The sequence below is a fragment of the Dendropsophus ebraccatus genome, chromosome 2, assembly GCF_027789765.1.
Source record: "Dendropsophus ebraccatus isolate aDenEbr1 chromosome 2, aDenEbr1.pat, whole genome shotgun sequence".
NCBI classification, from domain to species: domain Eukaryota; kingdom Metazoa; phylum Chordata; class Amphibia; order Anura; family Hylidae; genus Dendropsophus; species Dendropsophus ebraccatus.
Window position 1 is genome coordinate 131,903,219 of NC_091455.1, and position 19,987 is coordinate 131,923,205.

The 19,987-nt window shown below is 40.9% G+C and overlaps 2 protein-coding genes across 3 annotated transcripts in view; one reads left to right on the forward strand and one right to left on the reverse strand.

Annotated features, from left to right (window-relative positions):
- Nucleotides 1-19,987, forward strand: part of ACAD11 (acyl-CoA dehydrogenase family member 11) — a 97,594-nt gene that overhangs the window by 59,091 nt on the left and 18,516 nt on the right. The window contains exon 14 of the mRNA XM_069958350.1: nt 19,807-19,873. Coding sequence (XP_069814451.1) covers nt 19,807-19,873 — 67 coding nt within the window. The remainder of the gene's footprint in view (nt 1-19,806; nt 19,874-19,987) is intronic.
- ACKR4 (atypical chemokine receptor 4) lies at nt 8,410-17,268 on the reverse strand. Of its 2 annotated transcripts, XM_069960291.1 has the most exons (3): nt 17,191-17,268; nt 12,824-12,943; nt 8,410-9,952 (listed from the first exon to the last, which is right to left on the reverse strand). In XM_069960291.1, exon 3 carries the CDS (start codon nt 9,940-9,942, stop codon nt 8,869-8,871), a length of 1,074 nt encoding a protein of 357 aa, XP_069816392.1. In that variant the 5' UTR covers nt 9,943-9,952; nt 12,824-12,943; nt 17,191-17,268; the 3' UTR covers nt 8,410-8,868. The 2 variants fall into 2 exon arrangements, with proteins under 2 accessions (XP_069816392.1, XP_069816393.1); XM_069960292.1 differs by lacking the exon at nt 12,824-12,943 and having other exon boundaries at nt 17,191-17,244.

Genomic DNA, 19,987 nt, shown 5'->3' on the forward strand with positions numbered 1-19,987 from the left:
TTTTATTATTTGCCAAAAATCCACAAAAGTTTAGTTAATCCACTGGGGCGCCCTATTATTTCAGGAGTAGGGTCTCTTACATCTAATTTATCCCACTATATTGATCTTTTTTTACAGAAGTATGTTTGGGAGTTACCATAATTTCTCAAGGACTCGTCACAGTTAATTTATGAGTTACAATCTTTCACTTTATCTAATTTTTCTTTTATTACTCTAGATGTCACTTCACTATATTCAAATATCGATATAGATTTGGGTTTAAATGCGGCTTTATATTACTTGAATTTAGACCCTGAATTAGACAAATCACAAATACAATTTATTCATGACGGTATGAAATTTATTTTAGATCATAATATTTTTATGTTCGAAGATCATGTGTACAAGCAAGTTAGGGGCTGTGCGATGGGCACTCGCTTCGCAACAAGTTTTGCTAATTTATTCATGGGTCTTTTCGAGGCGAGTCATCGCACAGTCCCAATATTATATAAAATCAGTATCATATTATCGTCGTTTTATAGACGATCTCTTCTTTATTTGGACGGGTACAGAAGAAGAGACACAATGTTTTGTTGATTAACTTAATGGCAATAATTGGGGAATAAAATTTACATTGAATTTCAGTTCTGATAATATAGACTTTTTAGATATCACACTAATGAAAATAGAAGATAAAATCTCTACAAAATCTCACTTTAAAAGTGTGAATGTGAACAGCTTTCTTGAATATAGTAGCTGTCACCTACCGCAGTGGTTAAAAAATGTCCCCTTCGGGCAATATCAACGAGTAAGGAAGAACTGTAGTAATAATAATGATTATGTAGAACAAGCAAATATTTTAAAAAATAGATTTTTAAATAAGGGGTACCCGGAAAAAATTCTTAAAAAAGCTTATAATATAAATAAAAAAATGACACAAAGATATTTTAAATAACATGAACGAAAAGAGCAAAAACAAAAATATTATTAAAAATAAAAATAACTCATATCATTTTTCTTTCATTACGGAATATAACTGTGGTGCGTCAGTAATTAAAAATTACCTACAGAAAAATTGGTCCATTTTGTGTGATGACCCAGTTTTAAAATCAGTTATACCCAAAAGACCTAATATTATCTTTCGCAGAACAAAAACCTTACGGGGTCATATAGCCCCCAGCAGACTACGTAAAATCCAAGACACGAATCTTGGTTCTGTGGATTTAGATGAAAGGGAAGTGGGCTCCATGAGATGTCAGCACAATCGGTGCTTATGTTGTGAATGGATGTTACCGGATCCAGTTACTACATTCAGATCCAGAATCACAGGAGAATCATACAAGATACGTGGTAAATTTACCTGCGCCACTCAGTTTGTGATATATCTACTAACGTGTAGATGCGGCTTGCAATACGTGGGCCGCACAGTTCAGACGGTGCGGTCCCGTATGAATAAACATAGATCGAACATTAAAAAATCTTTTCTTCTCCATAGTGTATCTAAACACTTTTTTATTTGCCATCAAATTAACCCAACAGATTTAACACTTACTATTCTTGAGCAGATTCCAGAAAGTCATCCCAATAGATATAGACAACTGATAAATAGAGAATCCTATTGGATTTTCAAACTCTCCACTCTTACTCCACAGGGATTAAATGAAACGATTGAAAATACAAGATAGGCAAGATTTTTAGACAGATATATGAAAATGTTTTTTCCTGAAATACATATATATTTGTTTTATTTATTATATTATATATTTTGTAACAATGTTAGTTGCATGTATGCTAATTACAATCATGTGTATTTGAGCTACAACCTACCCACAATGGGAGGATCGATTCATTATGCATGTTCTGAGCATGTGCACACTTTTTATAGATCCTAGAATAATTTTACTTGTAAACACTTGAGAAAGAAGTCGGCACGACTTCGAAATGCGTTGTGTTTTAACAAATAAAAACTTTTTATCATCACTTTTAATGCCTATCTTGGACCTGCGCCCGATACTATCCTAGGTTTGGAGAAGAGGATCGGATTTTTTGAAGTAACCAGTGTGGTTCCTGGGAGTGGCTGCGGTTCATTTACTTACACGCTACTACTGAGAGTTGTGCCTTACATTTGCACAACTCCTTCAGGTGAGAATCCTCAATCTCTCTGACATTATTTTTAACGTGGATATCACACTATGGAGCGCCGTTCACATTTGTATCTACTGAATAGATAATAAGAAGTATGGAATGAATAGTTAGTTCCACCATGGGCACCAGAATATGAAAAGTTATGTTTGAGTGGAATATCCCCTTAACAGCAGATAACAGCCGTTATTTGTCTTAAATGCCAGCTGTCCTTTTGACAGTGTGTGAACATAGCCTGAAAGTTATCTTATGCAGGATAACTCATTTAAAGTGACTGTACCCACAATCCCCCCCCCCCCCCCCAACCACTTGCACCTTCGGATAGCTGCCTTTAATCTAATATCTGTCTTGTGGTCTGTTAGGCCGGTGATGCAGTTATTGTCCTAAAAAAATACTTTTAAACTTGAAGCCCCGTGCCAAACATGAGTATCTGTGCCCTAACTTTGCTCCACCCCTCCGTCCCTCCTCCCCACCTTCTTCATAATTAAGAATGCCACTGGAACATTTTCTCCATGCTGAACATTGCACAGGTCCTTAACGATCCAGCCCATGTGCCGGGCTGCCACAGGTGGGGAATAGGAGGCAATCTGCCTGGAGCATTCCTAATGATGAAGAGGGTGGGGAGGAGGGACAGAGAGGTTGTGCAAAGTTAGGGCACAGATACTCCCGTTTGGCACAGGCTTCAAGTTTTAAAGTATTTTTTTAGGACAATAACTGCAATACCTGCCGAACGGACCGCAGGACAGATCTTGGATTAAAAGCAGCTATCCAAAGGTACAAGTGGTTTGGGGGGGTCAGATTGTGGGTACAGAGTCGCTTTAAAGTGAACGGCAGCTTAGCTTTAGTAACTATGTCTGGCGACTACACAATGAAGGGAGCCAGCAGTTCCTGGCCCAGTTAACTGTGTCTTGCAGATGCTAAACAGATCAGAGATGTCTGCTGTCGGTAATGATAATAATTTTTATTTATATAGCACCAGCAGATTCTGCAGCACTTTACAATTACGGGTGTACATACATAGGCAAAAATCAGACATTTAGAGATGTAATTATAAAGCCATACATGAGGAGTGAGGGCCCTGCCTGCAAGAGCTTACAGACTATGAGGAGGGAGTTGGAGACAAAAAGACAGAGGGGCGTAAGACGGTACTTGGTCAATCAATGACTGATAACCTCCTTAGTCTGTTTTGGCCATAAAACCACCACTTATGTCACATAAGGTATGCTCATCTGTACGTCTGAGGAAATGAAACAGGTGATGAAGATTTCCTTTGGGAATTTATGTTGTAAATGTATAGCCTTTCCATTGTTTTGTTTTTTCCATTGTAAAGTTTTCAGACAAGCTGCATGTAATTACTTCCTGACACAAATGTAAACTTGAAGTGCTCTTCTAGTGTGCACTGCTAAGATCTCTACGCCAGTTGTAAATCATCTCTTTTAAGCTTGCTGCAGAGATTTATGTGAGAGGACTGTGTTTCGTTTCAGAGCCCCCCCCCCCCCTAATAAAATCACAAAAATATGTGTACACTCTGTAATAGTGTCTGTAGTAGGCATAAAAGTCAAGGGTGTAAAAAGAACTCGCATTCCTTTCCGCTTTTTCCATATGTCTGGTCAGTTGAAAGATAACCGTAATTTTAGGAAATTAATAAATTCCTTATTATTAGTATAGTAAGGTTGAAAATACGACATACAACTATCTAGTTCTACCTGATACCGTGTCATGTTGAGCCAGAAAAAAACAAATAAGCAATTCCCGTTAGGCAGAAGCCAAACATAGCAAATTAAATAAATTACCAGATCAACATTACATTTTTGCTACTTGAGTTCATATTCATTGTAATGGTATAACTCTTATACCATAAGAGTTATATCAATTCAATTGTTCAATGAATTAAAGGATTATTCCCAATGCCCATTTGCTAGGAACTACCACCACTTTATTGGTTATTGTCTCTAGGACCAGTGTGATACTCCGAATTTAGTCAAAGTGAATTTAGTCAAAGTGAATTTAGTCTTTCACAATGTTTGGCTATGTTCACACTACGTAAAAAACACGGTAGTATTTCATAACACCGTCCGTAATTGCGCAAACAACGGCCTATAAACAACGGCCTATAAATTTCACCGGTGTTATGAAATAGGGCCTTGTTTTTTACATAGTGTGAACCCGGCCTTTTCCTGCACAGCAATTCCACATCCACCATCCACCCACTGTGCAATAAACTGCAGCATAGCTCCATTCCAGTAAATGGAACTGACTGTTGTACCTGCACATCCATATGACCTAGCTAATGAGTGAATTAATCTTTATTCTAAAGTGGAGTCCCAAGTGTCAGAACGGTCATAAAAAAAGGCATATCCCAATAATATGCCATCTTTTTATAAGATGGGAATATACATTTAACCGTGACAGCATTCACTGGCAGAGGGTTCGGTAGTCTCACTGCTCTTACAGCTAAAAACAAAAAAACGATGAAACCAACCTTCCTTTTGACATAATGGATGTTCCTATGTCATGGTTACAATTCTGTGTATACAATTTAATTGTTCAGATTTCTGTACTTTTTTACACAGTGATCAAAGGGGTATGGTCAGCTGCTGCCTCCGAGATAAGTTGTTCACTGGCTACAGCAGTGTTCCATATTAGCCAATAATTGCTGAGCTGACAGGTCTATGGGTACATTTGCTGTATGCACTAGGAGAATTCCAGACACATACATCAAGTGGACACCACTGACATGGTGTGAAGAGAGCCTAATATGTTTCCAATTAAGATGGCAATTATTGAATATGCTGAGTAGAATAATACTAATCATTAAGCTAGACACTGGAGTGTAATGAAATTATGCCATGCACGTCTCCACATTTTTAGAGTGATTCTCTGCAAAGCACCATGATGCAAAGAAAATGTTACTTAGTACCATTGAAAAAAGACACGTCTGTTAAGTTCAACCCAGGAGGAAAAAGGCAAAGAAAAAAATACTTACCTGTTCAGGCTCCCCCGGTGTCCTCCTGCCTTGTTCCTGTGTTCTCCACTCACCGCAGCTGCCTTCGGCACTACTGAACCTGTCTTTGAAGTTACAGGCCGCTTAGCCAATAACTGCCAGCAGCATAGTCCCGTCTCAGCCAGCGATTTGCTGTTCCACCTTTCACTTAAGACGGGATCAAAAGTCTCTGAAGTGGTTGAGGTAAGTGGGGAAACCAGGAACAAGGCTGGAGGACACCAGGGGAGCCTTGACAGGTAGGTATAATCTTTTTTATTTTTACACCAAAGCAAGGGCTGCACGGACATCGCTAATGATGTCTGTGCAGCCCTAGCTGCAGATAATGCCATTTAAAAGGCTCTGTAAGTGAGCTCTGTCTAAAACAGCCCTTACAAGCAGAAGATCAGTGTAAGGGGCCTATTCCACGAAGCGATAATCAGCCGAATCAGAGAAAGATAGTGGTGCGTGGCGGCGACCGACGAATACAGCAGCATCATACATTACCTGTCCGGGTTTCAGGTCTTCTCCTTCTCTCCAGGTCCCGCGCCCTAGCAGCTTCGGAGCGGGGCTGTCTGAACTGACAGACCATTTAGCCAATCACTGGCCGGAGCCGCCGCGGCCAGTGATTGACTGAGCGGTCTGTCAGTTTAGACAGGCCGTTCCGAAGCTGCTGCAGCGCGGGACCGAGAGGAAGAAGGAGAAGACCTGCAGCCCGGACAGGTATTGTATGAAACAAGGGCTGCAAGGACATCGGTAACGATGTCCCTGCAGCCCTCACTTAACGATCATCGGGGCCATGGAATAGGCCCAGTAAACGAGCACCGATCTAGCAGATCGGCGCTCGTTTACATCGTTGATCGGGCCCTGCTCTCAACCCTAAGGCTGCATCTCATAGGACACACTAAAGTATTTGCACAAACAAGAACAGCTGGTGAGACTAGAGGAGTTGTACAACTCTGGAGGTGATCATTGTATGGACTGCTCTAGTATATCACTCTAATGCTACGTTTACACGAAACGATTATCGGGCGAATTTTCGCAATAACAATCGAATTCGAATGATAATCGTACTTGTAAACGCGGCGAACGATCGAAAAGTCATTCATTTTGATCTTTTAACATGTTCATAAATCGTTGTTCGCCAATCGCAAAAAATTCGCCGATCGTTCTGTGTAAACAGTCATTGCGCGATAGTCCGGACGCGCGCCGACCGCAGCCCTGCCCGCCGCCCGGCTCCCCGCTCATCCACAGCCCCCTGCGCCGTCTCGATCGCCGGGGCGATCGGCGCGGCGCAGGGGGCTGTGGTTGACCGCGGGGCCGAGCTGCTAGCGGGGTGTGGGCGGGGCAGGCTTGGCAGCGGGCGCGCCATCGCGAAACAATCGCAAAACGATTTTTCCGTACGATATATCGTACCGTCTAAACGCTGATCGTTATAAAAAAAAAAAATTAGTTCGAAATCGTTAATCGTGTGATCGGGCCAATTATCGCTCCGTGTAAACTTAGAAAAAGGGTCCATTTACACAGAAAGATTGTCTGACAGATTATCTGCCAAAGGTTTGAAGCCAAAGCCAGGAATGGATTTGAAAAGAGGGGAAATCTCACGCTTTCCTTTATGACCTGATCTCTGTTTATAGTCTGTTTATGGCTTTGGCTTCAAATCTTTGTCAGATAATCTTTCTGTGTAAATGGACCCTTAGGGCAGAAATGATCTCTTCAGGAGCACACTATGAATGGGGGGCAAACAGAAGAACAAGCTTGGTAGATAGGGGACCAAGAGCTCCCAGGAGGAATTAGGAAGTGACTTAATCCTTTAGTTCCCAGAAAGTCAGCAACACTGGACTATACAAAAAAGCATGTCTTTTTCTGGTGGTCTGAGTGGTGGTCACTTGAACCTGCTGCAATAATGAAATACATGTATTCAGCTGAGCCATGATGAAACAAATTTCACTGCTAGAAGAATTTTATTGGTATTATATCAACATTAGTGGAAGGTTGTCTATGTCGTCACTGCCTTTTTTGCTGCACATACAAGTAAAATTAGTCTGTGTAGTCAAACGTGTTAAGATTAGGAAAAAATAGATGTAATTTAGTCATGTGTATAAAGACCTATCCCAACCAGATGTTGATTGATTATTAATTTTATTCTGCATTAAAGTATAAATAGGTTGTCTTTGTGTATATGTCACTGATGTGCTGCATGTCAGCAGAGAATGAGATGTAATGATAGTTTTTACTCTTCGCTGTGTTGACATTTTTTCTATGCGTCACTTATTACATGGAAGGTTATTGTTTTGTCTTGTCAGTTGACCACACCAGTCTGCTTCCTGTGGTCATGTCCTCTCCAGTCTTCTTTAACAGAAAAATAAATTGCTGATTCAAAGCTTCCAAATACCCAGTTATGATATCAAAATGTTTTATTGTACATGATAAATATATGCTACACAACTGAACATTGTTTCACTGTGAGAGTGGCTTCAGCATAACCTATCATCCACATACAATGCCATAATATTATTTCACCCATTTGATCACACTGGCAGCGTGCCTTTAGTATATATGACAAAAGAACGCCCTACACTATTCTTTTCACTAGAGAAGTAAAAAAATCCTGCAGAACCCCCAATTCTAATGCCTAGATACTAGGGATTGACGTTACATGACTTTTTTGTTAAAAAGGCTTTGTTGCAGGTGCTCTGTTAACTGTGTGATCAATACATTATGTAAATCCAGATCTGCATCAAAGTTACATAACATTCTTCAGTGTTTATTACTTATAGATATTATGTAGATATTTAAAATACAAGTAATTTTAAAAGCTCCTTCAAGGAACACTCCAGTAAATTCTAACTGTAGTTATTAATAGTACAGGGCCTAAAGGGGCAGGCCTGACATTTAATATCTTTAGTGTCATGCACCACCCTCTCTGGCCCTATACTAGGGATAACACAGTATATCAGTTTTCCTGGAGTAATTCTGTAAAGTGTATCAGTCAGCTCTAGGTCATGCGTAAAGCTTAAAGCGGCACTATCACCAGGTTCGGGCCAGTGAACCTGCTGATATGAGCCAGACGCTATTTACCTCCCGACTCCAGGGTTGTCATTTATATTTCGGTGCTAATTGCTCATATGCTAATTGGCTGTTCCAGAGCATTTGGGGCGTTCCCCATGCTCCCGAGCACCTGCTCCGCCGCCCTAGCCTGCCTCCTCCCGCCCCGCCCCACTATGCATATTAATAAATGCATAGCCAGGCCGCTTGTTACAGGCTGCTTTCTGCACATGCGCCGTAACAAGCGGCCTGGCTATGCATATATGAATATGCATAGTGGGTGGGCCGGGAGGAGGCAGGCTAGGGCGTACGTGCTGGTGCTCCAGAAGCATGGGGCACGCCCCAAATACTCCGGTACCGCTAATTAACATATGAGCAATTAGCGAAGAACAACCCGTTACCGGACCGCAGCGGAATATATATGACAGCCCTGAAATTCAGAGGTAAATAGCGACTGGCTCATATCAGCAGGTTCACTGGCCCAAACCTGCTGATAGTGCCGCTTTAAGTGTCAAGCTGTGTTGAGCTGCTCCTCCTTCACCACTGAGAATGAGGGTAGGAGGGGTGGGGGAGGGTGGAGGCATGCATGCTCTGGCTCAGCACGGCCTTCTTGACACTTGAGCTCTGACCATCGTCTAGAGCTGACAGATTTCCTTTAGGATAACATACTTTTGTAACAGAAGTGAATAGACTGTTAATGTTTTCTAAAAGGGAGGATTTTAGATAGAAAAACTGTTTGTTTCTTCTACATGATTGTCAGAATACATTGAATACTCCTCAACACTTTGACTTCTTTGTCTTCTCCAAGAGCCAACCTTTTTCACTGTCTTAGTAATGTAAGACTTAAATGTGGTTCCCATGTAAGCATATAGCAGTGGATTGAGGCAGCAGTGAAATAAGGCCATGCTACTTGTCACCTGCATCATGAGGTCCACAGTTTTACTGATCTGGCAACTTGTTATTAAAGCATATACTATATCAATGGCTCTCCAGAATTTAACAGCATTATATGGCAGCTGTGTAATGAGAAACATTCCTACCACTGCCAGTAAGACCTTCAATGACCGAGATCTTTTTATGTTTGGTGTTTTAACAAGGACTCTGGCCATAGCAGAATAGCAGTACAACATAATAATGAAAGGGATTACAAAGCAGCATACAGTTTCTAGAATCTGAATGAAGGCAGTAACCTGTTTTACGGAATCCTTAGGATATGTTGGTAGACAGGCATGCTTTTCATTGTGTTCCTTTACCTCGCTAAATTGTAAGTCAGGGATGCTCAGCAACAATGAAGTGGTCCACACAAAGAGACAAATTGCGCAGCATCTTCTTCTGAAATTTTGATGGGTTGATACTCTAAAGACTGCAAAGTATCTGTCCAAGCTGATGCAAGCCAGGAACTGCATGCCTGAGCTGAAGTTTATAGTATACAAAGCCGAGGTTATCTTGCACATTGCTTTTCCAAAATGCCAACCAATGGAAGCATCTACGGCCCAGAAGGGAAGGGTGAAGAGCAGCAACAAATCTGCCACGGCTAGATTTAGCAGGTACACGTCAGTCTTAGTTTTAATTTTTTTATAATATGCATAAATGGCAACCACTAAGGAATTGCCAGCTATGCCAACCACAAATGCCACAGAGTAGAATGCTGGGAGAAAAACTGAGGCAAATTTCCGGATCTCATGCTTCTTGCACATCTCATCATAACTATCGTAATCTAAGTCTGTGTGGTTGTAATCTTCATAGTTCTCAGTTGTTGTTGTCATCGTTGTGGTGTTTATATGTTGATACATATTGCTGATTCTGGAGAAAAGAATGGTGAATATTGTTATAACTCAGCTACAGTATTTCTCATGTAAGTATGTAGAATTATTAATGATGTTGGTCAGCAGCGATAAAGTATAAAGTCTGTTACAGAGTGGACACAAGTCTTGTAGGGTCAGCAGCTGGTTACAGTAGAGAAAGAAATGGGCCCATAAAAGACATTTCCTATTCTTTACTGACCAGCATTTAATTTTTATCTACTTTCCAATCCGTTATTAACAGGTAGGAATTATAGACTAAATCAGTGAAGCAATATATTTACAGTAAAGCTCCTTTCTCAAAGAAAATGGTCGCTATGTATAATGTTTGGTGGACTTGAAATCTGGTCTGCATAAAGGAGCTGTCTTCTCAAAAGAGATGGCCCAATAAAGAGCTTTCAATTTACATGTGGGTTATGCTACTTCTGCCGAGGACAGCATAATAGAGGACAGACATGTTGTTTTCAGTGGTCTGTCTCTTTTACCATAATGCCTTGTAGCTTCTGCACTGGAGAATCAACATCCAAAAGCCTGCTGCCAGAGAAGGGTCAAGGCTGCTGCAGTGACCATCCTCTCACTTAAAATCGACTGGTTTCTTGCTATACATAGTGATAAAAGAAAAGAAAAAATGACTACTGTGGTTGACAGGTAAATATAGATAAAACTTACCGCGCTCTCATAAAAAACTTTCTAGTCAAGTGCCAGATATAGTTCATGGGTACAGTTATTCTTAAGAGATGTGTCTGACTACTAGGCCCTACTTTGCCCCTGCCTCTCCATCTAAAAGACCGCCTGGTGTGGGCATCCCCTTCAAACCAGACAGGCTCACCTTAATTCTCCTAATTGCATCACCTAGTTGCAGTGTATTTTTAGGTTAAAGTGTAATTGCTGGGGCCTATGTAGATGGTATGGTACTGAGACAGGTAAGTGTCCTTTATAGAGTAATAGGCCAGTCCACTTGGCATATCAGGGACAGGTGGGTATTTGATGAATAAATAAATCTCTATGAACTTCGTGTCAAAGGAATCCTCCATTTATCCTGGCCCTGCTCACCTAGACGGGACCCCGCAGTACATCCAGACTCAGGCGACCAGACCTGGCAGCATTAGAGGGACCAGGGACGTCCATACTATTAACATTCAACTCCTCTATGGGGACACACTAGCTTCAACTGTATTTAGCCTCATCCTGCTGGAACCAGTGAACTCTCCATTATTCGCAATTGGACCATATCAGCATGCCCTTATACTCTGAGTGTTCCTTATGCATACAGGATATTTACAAGCTTCATTGGAAACCAAGCTCATAGACATTTATTAATTCATCATATACACACTTGTCTCTGATACCATATTCATAGTCTACATTGGAAATCTTTATATCCCTACCATCAACTAGTCCCATCTTTGTGGAGGACGCATTGTTTTCTCCTGGATATCTAGCTACACATCTTTTTGCCTGCATACACCTCAGCACTACTTAGGATATTTACCTCTACAATAGGAGGACCAAGATCACCATTACGACAGTGACCTTAGAAGCTACCTCACCACAGACTGGAGGACTTTAACCTGTCTGTCCCCTATTGAACCCAGTTTGACCTTCTGGGGGAAACGCATTGGCAAATGACTTCAGGTTTTAGCTAGTCCACAGGGACCAAGTGAACTGGCATATTACTCTATAAAGGACACTTACCTGTCTCAGTACCATACCATCTACATAGGCCACACCAATTACACCTTAACCTACTAATACACCGCAACTAAGTGATCCAATTAGGAGATTCAGTGTGAGCTTGTCTGGTTTGAAGGGGATGCTTACACCAGGTAGTCTTCTAAATGGACAGACGGGCAAAGTAGGGCCTAGTAATCAGACACGTCTCTTAAGAATAACTGTACCCATGAACTATATCTGGCACTTAACCAGAAAGTTTTTTTATGTGAGCACGCTTATAAAAGCTGAGTTTTATCTACATTTACTAGTCAACCACAGTAGTCATTTTTTCTTTTCTTCTGTCTGTAATAGACACTGTGGGGGGCACCTTTTTCATCTCATTTATCTTTGTCTCTGATTACAATAAGTTGACTATACATAGTGATAGTAAGAAACCTCAGTTGTTGGTAAGTGGGCAGGGACAGCAGCGCTGACCATATTCTGTGTTCTGTTTTGATGTATGTTTACCTAACTTACAATAAAATATGGCATAAGGGACACACAGTGAATTAAACACCAATTGTGAACATACCGTAGACCTCGGTTCTTAGACTCTTAAGATAAATGGAATTAAGAAGAGGTGAGGCCTAGCCAGAAACTTTTAAAGAGAACCTGTAATACCGACCTGGTGTCTGATATGCAGACAGCATGTTATAAAGCAGGAGCTGAGCAGATCTATAGTTTTGTGTCCAAAGAGTAAATCTAGCTTGTGGTCTTTAGTTGACACTGTTTGTTTTTGATTTATGTTTAAAAAAGTAAAAAGTTTAATAAAAATGATCTGATTTAAATTCCTTGTTTTTTTTAATGTTTATGAGTCCAGTGGGAAGTTTTAATCAGTGACTACAACATCCCACCCACTTGACACTTAAGCATTGAAAGAGCTGTGGCACTGACAGTGTCACGGACACAACTCTGTGACTTTGTTAGCCTGGGGTAAAAATCTTTTTAAGACGAGTTTTTAAGATGCTGGATCACAGAGCAGCGTAGACAGTAAGTATGCACTGCACTTGTGATTGGCAATGGGAATCCTTGCTGTCAATTTCCCTTTAAATATATATTGCTTACAGCTCAATGAATCACCCTATAGTTTAGTGTTATAGAATACACAGTGCATCATTCATATCCTTGGACTTTGTTTTTGTTGACATTTTTTACTTACCTGGTTTATATACTTAGCGTTAAGCTGTAGATCTGAAGCTATATACAAAGGAACGAAAAAACGACACCATTTGACAGCATAGTTGTGACAGAAATAATGTGGAAGTCTGGAATATGGACACTAGGAATAAAATGGAAGAAATGAGTCATACTTTAGAAACTGTTTTAGGTGGGGATTTTTAAATGTGGTCTGTGCCTCATGTTTACTTGAAGCATTAGCATAAAACTATATACCATATATAGATATCATTTATCTTGCTATTTAAGGCACAACTGTAATGGTTTTTCCAATCCCTTTGAGTGTTGCCTCTGACGGTCCTTATCTGCTATGTGCAGGATGCAAATCCCCTTTCTGTGACTTACAAACCATCTGTTCTTCTGGTTCTGCTTAATTCTGTATAGCTCTCCATAGGTTAGGCAAGTGTCATAGGAAATTAGTGTTTCCTATTACATACTATGCATATGACCTTAGCCTTCAGATAGTAGATTTTATGATCTATATTTCAGAAAAAATTTTCTGATGATGTTAATACATGCATACATACAATGAATGGTGATCTTACATAATTCTAAGATACTTATGCTATCTACTAGCAATCATTAGAACAGGGTAGCCATAGGCAATGCATATTCCTCATTGATTCCCAGTACGCCTATCAGCATATACTGCTTTTTGGAGAATAGGATATACCTAACTATAAGATACAAAAATGAGAAGGGAGAATTTAGGGAGAAGGGAAATTTAAAGCGACTCTGTACCCACAACCCCCCCCCCCCCCCCCCCCCCAAACCGCTTGTACCTTCGGATAGCTGCTTTTAATCCAAGATCTGGAGATCTTTCGTCAGGTGATGCAGTTATTGTCCTAAAAAAAAACTTTTAAATTGGCAGCCTCATGCCTAACGGCTGGGGCTTAGATTGTGTATGCATTAGGCTTACACATCCTCTCTGTTCGCCCTCCCCGCCCTCCTCATCATTAGGAATGCTCCAGGCAGATTGTCTCCTATTCCTCAGCTGTGTGAATACTGAACATGGGCTGGATCGTTAAGGCACCTGTGCAATGTTCAGACAGGAGAAAATGTTCCAGTGGCATTCCTAATGGTGAAGAGGGTGGGCGGGAGGGACAGAGAGGGTGTGCCAGCCTAATGCATACACGATCTAGGCCACGGCCCTAGGGCAAAGGGCTGCAAGTTTAAAAGTTGTTTTTCATCAGAAGGTACAAGTGGTTTTGGCGGGGTGTCAGATTGTGGGTACAGAGAGTCTTTAAATTAGTTTCATGAAAACAATACTTTCCATGGTCCCTGATTATGCAGCAGATAAATAGCATGCAGCTTGTGTGAAATACATTTGGCTACACTCAATAAATACTATACAATTAAGACACTATTTAAAATTATGGGTGATTATACTGTTATTTGTGGAACTGCTATATTGGGATGTGTGGCCATGTCTTTTGTTTTTTGTATGACCTGTTATCTGTATGGTGCTGGAATTCCAGCACATGTTTGATAAATTGCAAGTAAAGAAAACAAGAAGTTGGTATATGTTTGCTTTATATTACTCCAGTGACCTGTGGGGAATGAAAGAATCACTGTCATGAAAAAAAAAAACTTTTGACCTATGATTATTGATCATCAGGTTTGAGACCCGCTGTAATCGGGAAATGTAGCCAAGAGAGACAGCAGCAATGCAATCCACTCCCCAACTGTATCTCTGTAATAGACAGTTCCGACAATGCAGATCTTTGAGTCTACATTGTCGAAATTAGTGTCCTCCTGAGATATGAAGTGTGCTGCTGCCATGCTCTTTCCCCGGCTATATCTCCTGAACACAGCAGGTCTTGTCATGAATGTGCCTGGGATGAACTCTGTGCGCCTCTCAGCTCGTGCTTCGCGGCTGAGATGGCACTGATATTCAGTGTTTTTGTATGTCTTGTGCAGTAACCTGAACCCTGTCTGAACACTGGTCTATTTCTAGCATGATGTTCAGCCCCACCCGTCTGCTGTGTGCTCTGGCTATTTAGGAGTTACATTGCTGCCAGTTCTGATCCACAGGTGATTTTGTTTGGAACCAGAAGCCTTGTCCAATAGGGGGCTGAAACTGTCTCCTGGTTCCCTATAAGTTTTTAGCTGAGGCTCATTCTAGTGCCGGATATTGAGCTTGTCTCTGCCTGCTTGTGGTTCTGCCATTATCTGTATTTTCTCTGATCCTTTTGCCATGCTTTCTGACCATCCTTGCTAGCTGCCTGCCCCTGACCATATTGCCTGACTTTGACCTTGCCTATTGGATTGTGATTTGTACTGTGCTGCCCGATTGTTGTGACCCGGACTGTCGACTCTTCTTTATTGTGTTGTTTGTCTTGTCTTGTCTTTGTGTCCCACCTAGCCAGTGCAGGGACCGCCTCCCAGTTGTTCGCTGCCATCTTAGGGCAGATTGCGGCAAGTAGGCAGGGACAGTGGGCTGGGTTCAGCTTACGGTCCAATGTCTGTGTCCGCCATCTTGTCTGTCTGAGCGAACAGTCCTAACAGGTCTCCGCAGTGAGGCCCGCTGTGATCAGGAAATGTAGTCAAGAGAGACAGCAGCAATGCAATCCACTCCCCAGCTGTATCTCTGTAATGGCCAGTTCCGACAATGCAAATCTTTGAGATTACATTGTCGAAATTAGTGTCCTCCTGAGATATGAAGTGTGCTGCTTCCATGCTCTTTCTCCGGCCATATCTCCTGAACACAGCAGGTCTCAACAATGAGGCCCGCTGTGATCGATAACTGTTGACTTTTGACAAAAGTTATTTTTCATAACAGGTACTCTTTAAGAGACCCCTGTAATGCATGGTGCAGAGCCATATTGGTAGGGAAGTGTTTGGTCAACTACTTTAGAGTTGGACATGGTTGGTACACCCCCATATATTTAAGTGATGTGCGACTGAATGCTGATTGATTCTAGGGCTGCACGAGCAAACTAATAGGCTCTATAAGCAAGCGCTGATCTAGCAGTTCAGCTCATGTTTACGCTGTAGGTCGGCTGGGATCATGTAATACATCTATTAGTTATGCAGCCATGGCACTAAAATTTAATTCAATACTTGAAATAGAAATATATACTTAGAACCCATTAATGACATGCTATTTTACACACTTCCAGCGATTAGTTTTTGTCATGTTTTACTACTATTACAAAAAAAAAAATTACTTTGTTTTCTGTAGTAGGACTTTTTGTTTTGCTGGGTACAGCAATTTTTCTTGGTGCCCTTGCAGGGTGCATAGTGTAATTTAAAGGGGTTGTCCAGCGAAAATCTTTTTCTTTCAAATCAACTGGTGTCAGAAAGTTATATAGATTTATAATTTACTTCAATAAAAAATCTCAAGTCTTCCCATACTTATTAGCTGCTGCATGTCATGCAGAAAATGTTGTTTTATTTTCAGTCTGACACAGTGCTCTTTGCTAACATCTCTGGCCGAAACAGGAACTGTCCAGAAAAGGAGAGGTTTTCTATAGAAGTAGAAGTAAATTACAAATCTATATAACCTTCTGATACCAGCTGATTTGAAAGAAAAAGATTTTCACTGGATAACCCCTTTAATCACTTTTTACATTAATTCAACATTATTTCAGGTGCAAAGTAACCAAAAACAGCAGAATGTTTGTTATTTTATGGTATTCATCATGTAGGATAAATAATATGATATTTTGATGGGCAAGACCTTTATGGAATGTTGATACCAATTATGTTTGTATTTTTTTTTTAACTTTTAGATGCTCAGTGTGTTTTATATTTTCAAATAAATTTAATACCCATTTTGCATTAGTTAATTGACTTCATACAGACCTGAGGATTCCTGTAGGATTTTGTAGATTGCAGATTTTGTTAATCAGAACACAATGACCCACTTGTCGGCATAGAGGGAATTAAATCAACAAATCAAGTGCGCAGGAGCTTCCTGAGGGTTACTTTAGTATAACTCCTGCAGTGAAGACTATTGCAAAGTACATGTGGAAGATGTGAATTACAAACAGATTGTGCTATAGCCAGTAAGAAGTTTAACTGGCTTGTTCATTTTGCTTATTCTCTCCTCTTTTTCTTGCTGGCTTGCTCTAACGTTTAGTTCATTATATATTCATATTAACCATTGTAAAAATATCCATAGATAAGTAACAAAGCAAAAGTGTTCTCATTCTATGATGAGGTTTACAAGGAGTGATATATTGTCCGAAAGCCATTGAAGAGATGTAGCCTATTTTAATATTTTGTATGATCTTTACAGTTTAGCTGACAAGAGGCATGTAGCATTCAGAAAATATCTTAATTAATATCATTACAGATAGTTTAAGGTTTACAAGGAAAATCTATAAAAGCATCACATGGACTCACCTCTACTCCAGAACGCCCTGGTTTTCTGTAGTGTGTGCACTGGTATGAGAAGGTCTGTCAATTTAAAAAAAAAAAAAAATGTTTACAAGCCTCTTTTGTCATCCTGCCAGCTCCCCTCCCATTTCTGGAAAGCGAGATAAAGTTCTCCCTCCCTGTTTTCTTTTCCTGCAGTTTCAGGAAATATATGAGAGAATGAGGTTGTTTTATTTCAGCTCTTCTCTATATAGACAAATACACTCGGAAAGCAAACAGTAATTACATTTAGAGTGTATTGTTTATGGTAATAGCTTAACGCTGTACATTTTTTAAGAGCACTTGTTATCCGTTTCTGATTTAAACTCTTAAGTTATTGGAAAGGCTCTCTTTCACCTCCCTGCACTCATCCAATATGCCAAAGATAAAGTTCAGTTCTGCAGTTGAACAGTCTTGTAAAAGCACACTTCCCAATCTTTTGCTGATTTACTCCATTTTCGGCTGGGGAATCTTGCTGCAGCTGCAGGAAAATTTGCTTTTTTTCCTTTTAAATTCAAGTTTTAAATATTTTTAAATATTTATGAAGATATTTATGGTCTTAAATTAGGCCCCCCCCCCACTTTTCTCCGGCAGGATTCACTAAGAGGCGCATGCCTCTTAGTGAATCCGGCCAGCCAGGCGCCTAAACCTGCGCCCGGTGTACCAAATCTACACCTGCTTCCAGCGAACAGGTGTAAATCATGATAAATGAAGTGCGGGAAGAGGTCACACCTCCTCCCCGCCTTGTCACGCCCCCACCCAAGCTCCCCCAGCCGCCCATCGGACGAGTGTGGCATACGCCAGGTGTACGCCAGGGAGAAGGGGAAAATCTGCACCTTCTCCCTGGCATGCGCCTCATGCGGACCATCATAAATGCCCCCCTAAGTCAACGTTTTTGTTTGTGTATAGTTATTTAGGCCTTGTGTGGTGAGAGATCTTTTTGGGCGTTTAATTTATATTATTTTTTTAATAATGGCAGAGTGCAAAAGAAAACAATATGACCATACATTTTATTGTTTACCCTAAAGAATATGTCATTAGAAAGTAACCCTTCAATCACCTACACCTTTTTTTTATTTGGATAAATTGGCTTTGAAGAAAATTTATAGGAAATATCTTTATTGACCAACTAGAAATTTCTAAGAAACCAGGATCAAGTAGTACTGAGATATTCACATGTAAAACACAGTTTTACGCTATCTTGTTCTACAACTTATACAGAAATTTTTTTCTACCCTGCCCTACTGTGAAGGTTGACCCGAGCAGAACACATTCTAATTCTATTGCTTGAATAAATTCAGTTTACCAGATTGGCCAGGAGTAGAGATGAGTAAATTTACAGTAATAACAATGCAAAGTGCCTCGTTATCCCTGCAATCTGCTCATCAGTCTGCTGTTGTCTATCTAGGAAAAGCTGGATCCAGTCCTGGGAAATACTTCTCCCAGCACCTGAGGAAGAGCACACGGAGCAGCAGTGCGAGAGATTTATCTGACAGATTTTTTAAGCCAAAGTCAGAAACAGGCTATAAACAGAGAACAGGTCATAAAGGAAAGACTGAGATTTCTCCTCTTCTCAAATCCATTCCTGGCTTTAGCTTTAAAAATATGTCAGATAAATCTCTCTGTGTAAAGGCAGCCTTAGGGCCCTATTCCACGGAGCGATAATCGGCCTGATTCGGACGATTATCGCTCCGTGGACTAGAGACAACGATCAGCCGATGATTGTTGTTATCGGCTGATCGTTGATATAGGTCCGAACCTATTTGTCGGGCGCCGACCGCGTACCGCTACGTGGAATAGCAGTGCGCGGCCGGCAACTGACAATATACATTACCTATTCATGGTGCAGGGCCCCTCTTCTCCTGCTTCTTCCCATGTCCCGCGCGCTCTTCCGGCGTCAGGGCGACCTGTGTCAGCTGTGAGGCCACTCAGCCAATCACAGGCCGCGGCGGTCCCGGTCAGTGATTGGCTGAGCAGCTTGTCAGATGACACAGGCCGCCCTGAAGCTGGAGGAGCGTGCGTGACTCGGGAGAAGCAGGAGAAGAGGAGCCCTGCACCATGAATAGGTATGTATACTAGTTAAGCAAGAGCTGCAAGGACATCGGTAACGATGTCCTTGCAGCCCTTGTTTAACGATAATCGGGGCCGTGGAATAGGCTCAGTAAATGAGCGCCGATCTAGCAGATCGGCGCTCGTTTATTGGGCCCCATCGGCCCGTGGAATACCACCCTTAGAAGGCAGCAGGCTGATGAGCAGATTGCAGAGATAATGAAGCACTTTGCATTGTTATTACTGTAAATTCGCTCATCTCTAGCCTGGAGCATAAAATAAATAACACTAGAATAGAATAAAATAACATACAACAGACAAGATTTTTAAAATTAAAACTAGATGTAAACTAGAAGACGACTAGATAAAACTAAATGTAGATAAAATTAGTAGAATTACCAGCAAAACATATGATACTGGTGGCCAATCCTACTCTAATAATATTGCATTTTAGGATGGAAGCGTTATAATGATCAAGAAGGCAAAGTTTTAGAATTTTTAGACATTTATATTACCTATATTAATTGAAATGTATACTTTTCCTTTTTTCTGTAGGTGCTGGAAATGCCAAGTGCAAAGTTGCAATTGTAATGGGTCAAACGAAAAATGGCTCCTCCTCCAGGTACTTATTAAAAGAAACCTGTTATTGAAGGAGTAGTCCAGGCACAGACTTTTTTCATTTTTTCAAAACAACTGGGGAGGAGGTGGGTGAGCATAACATGTATTAACAACCCCC

Bases quoted from the DNA above. Each gene is read 5' to 3' on its own strand.
- ACKR4 (XM_069960291.1), bottom strand. From the start codon at position 9,942: ATGTATCAACATATAAACACCACAACGATGACAACAACAACTGAGAAC.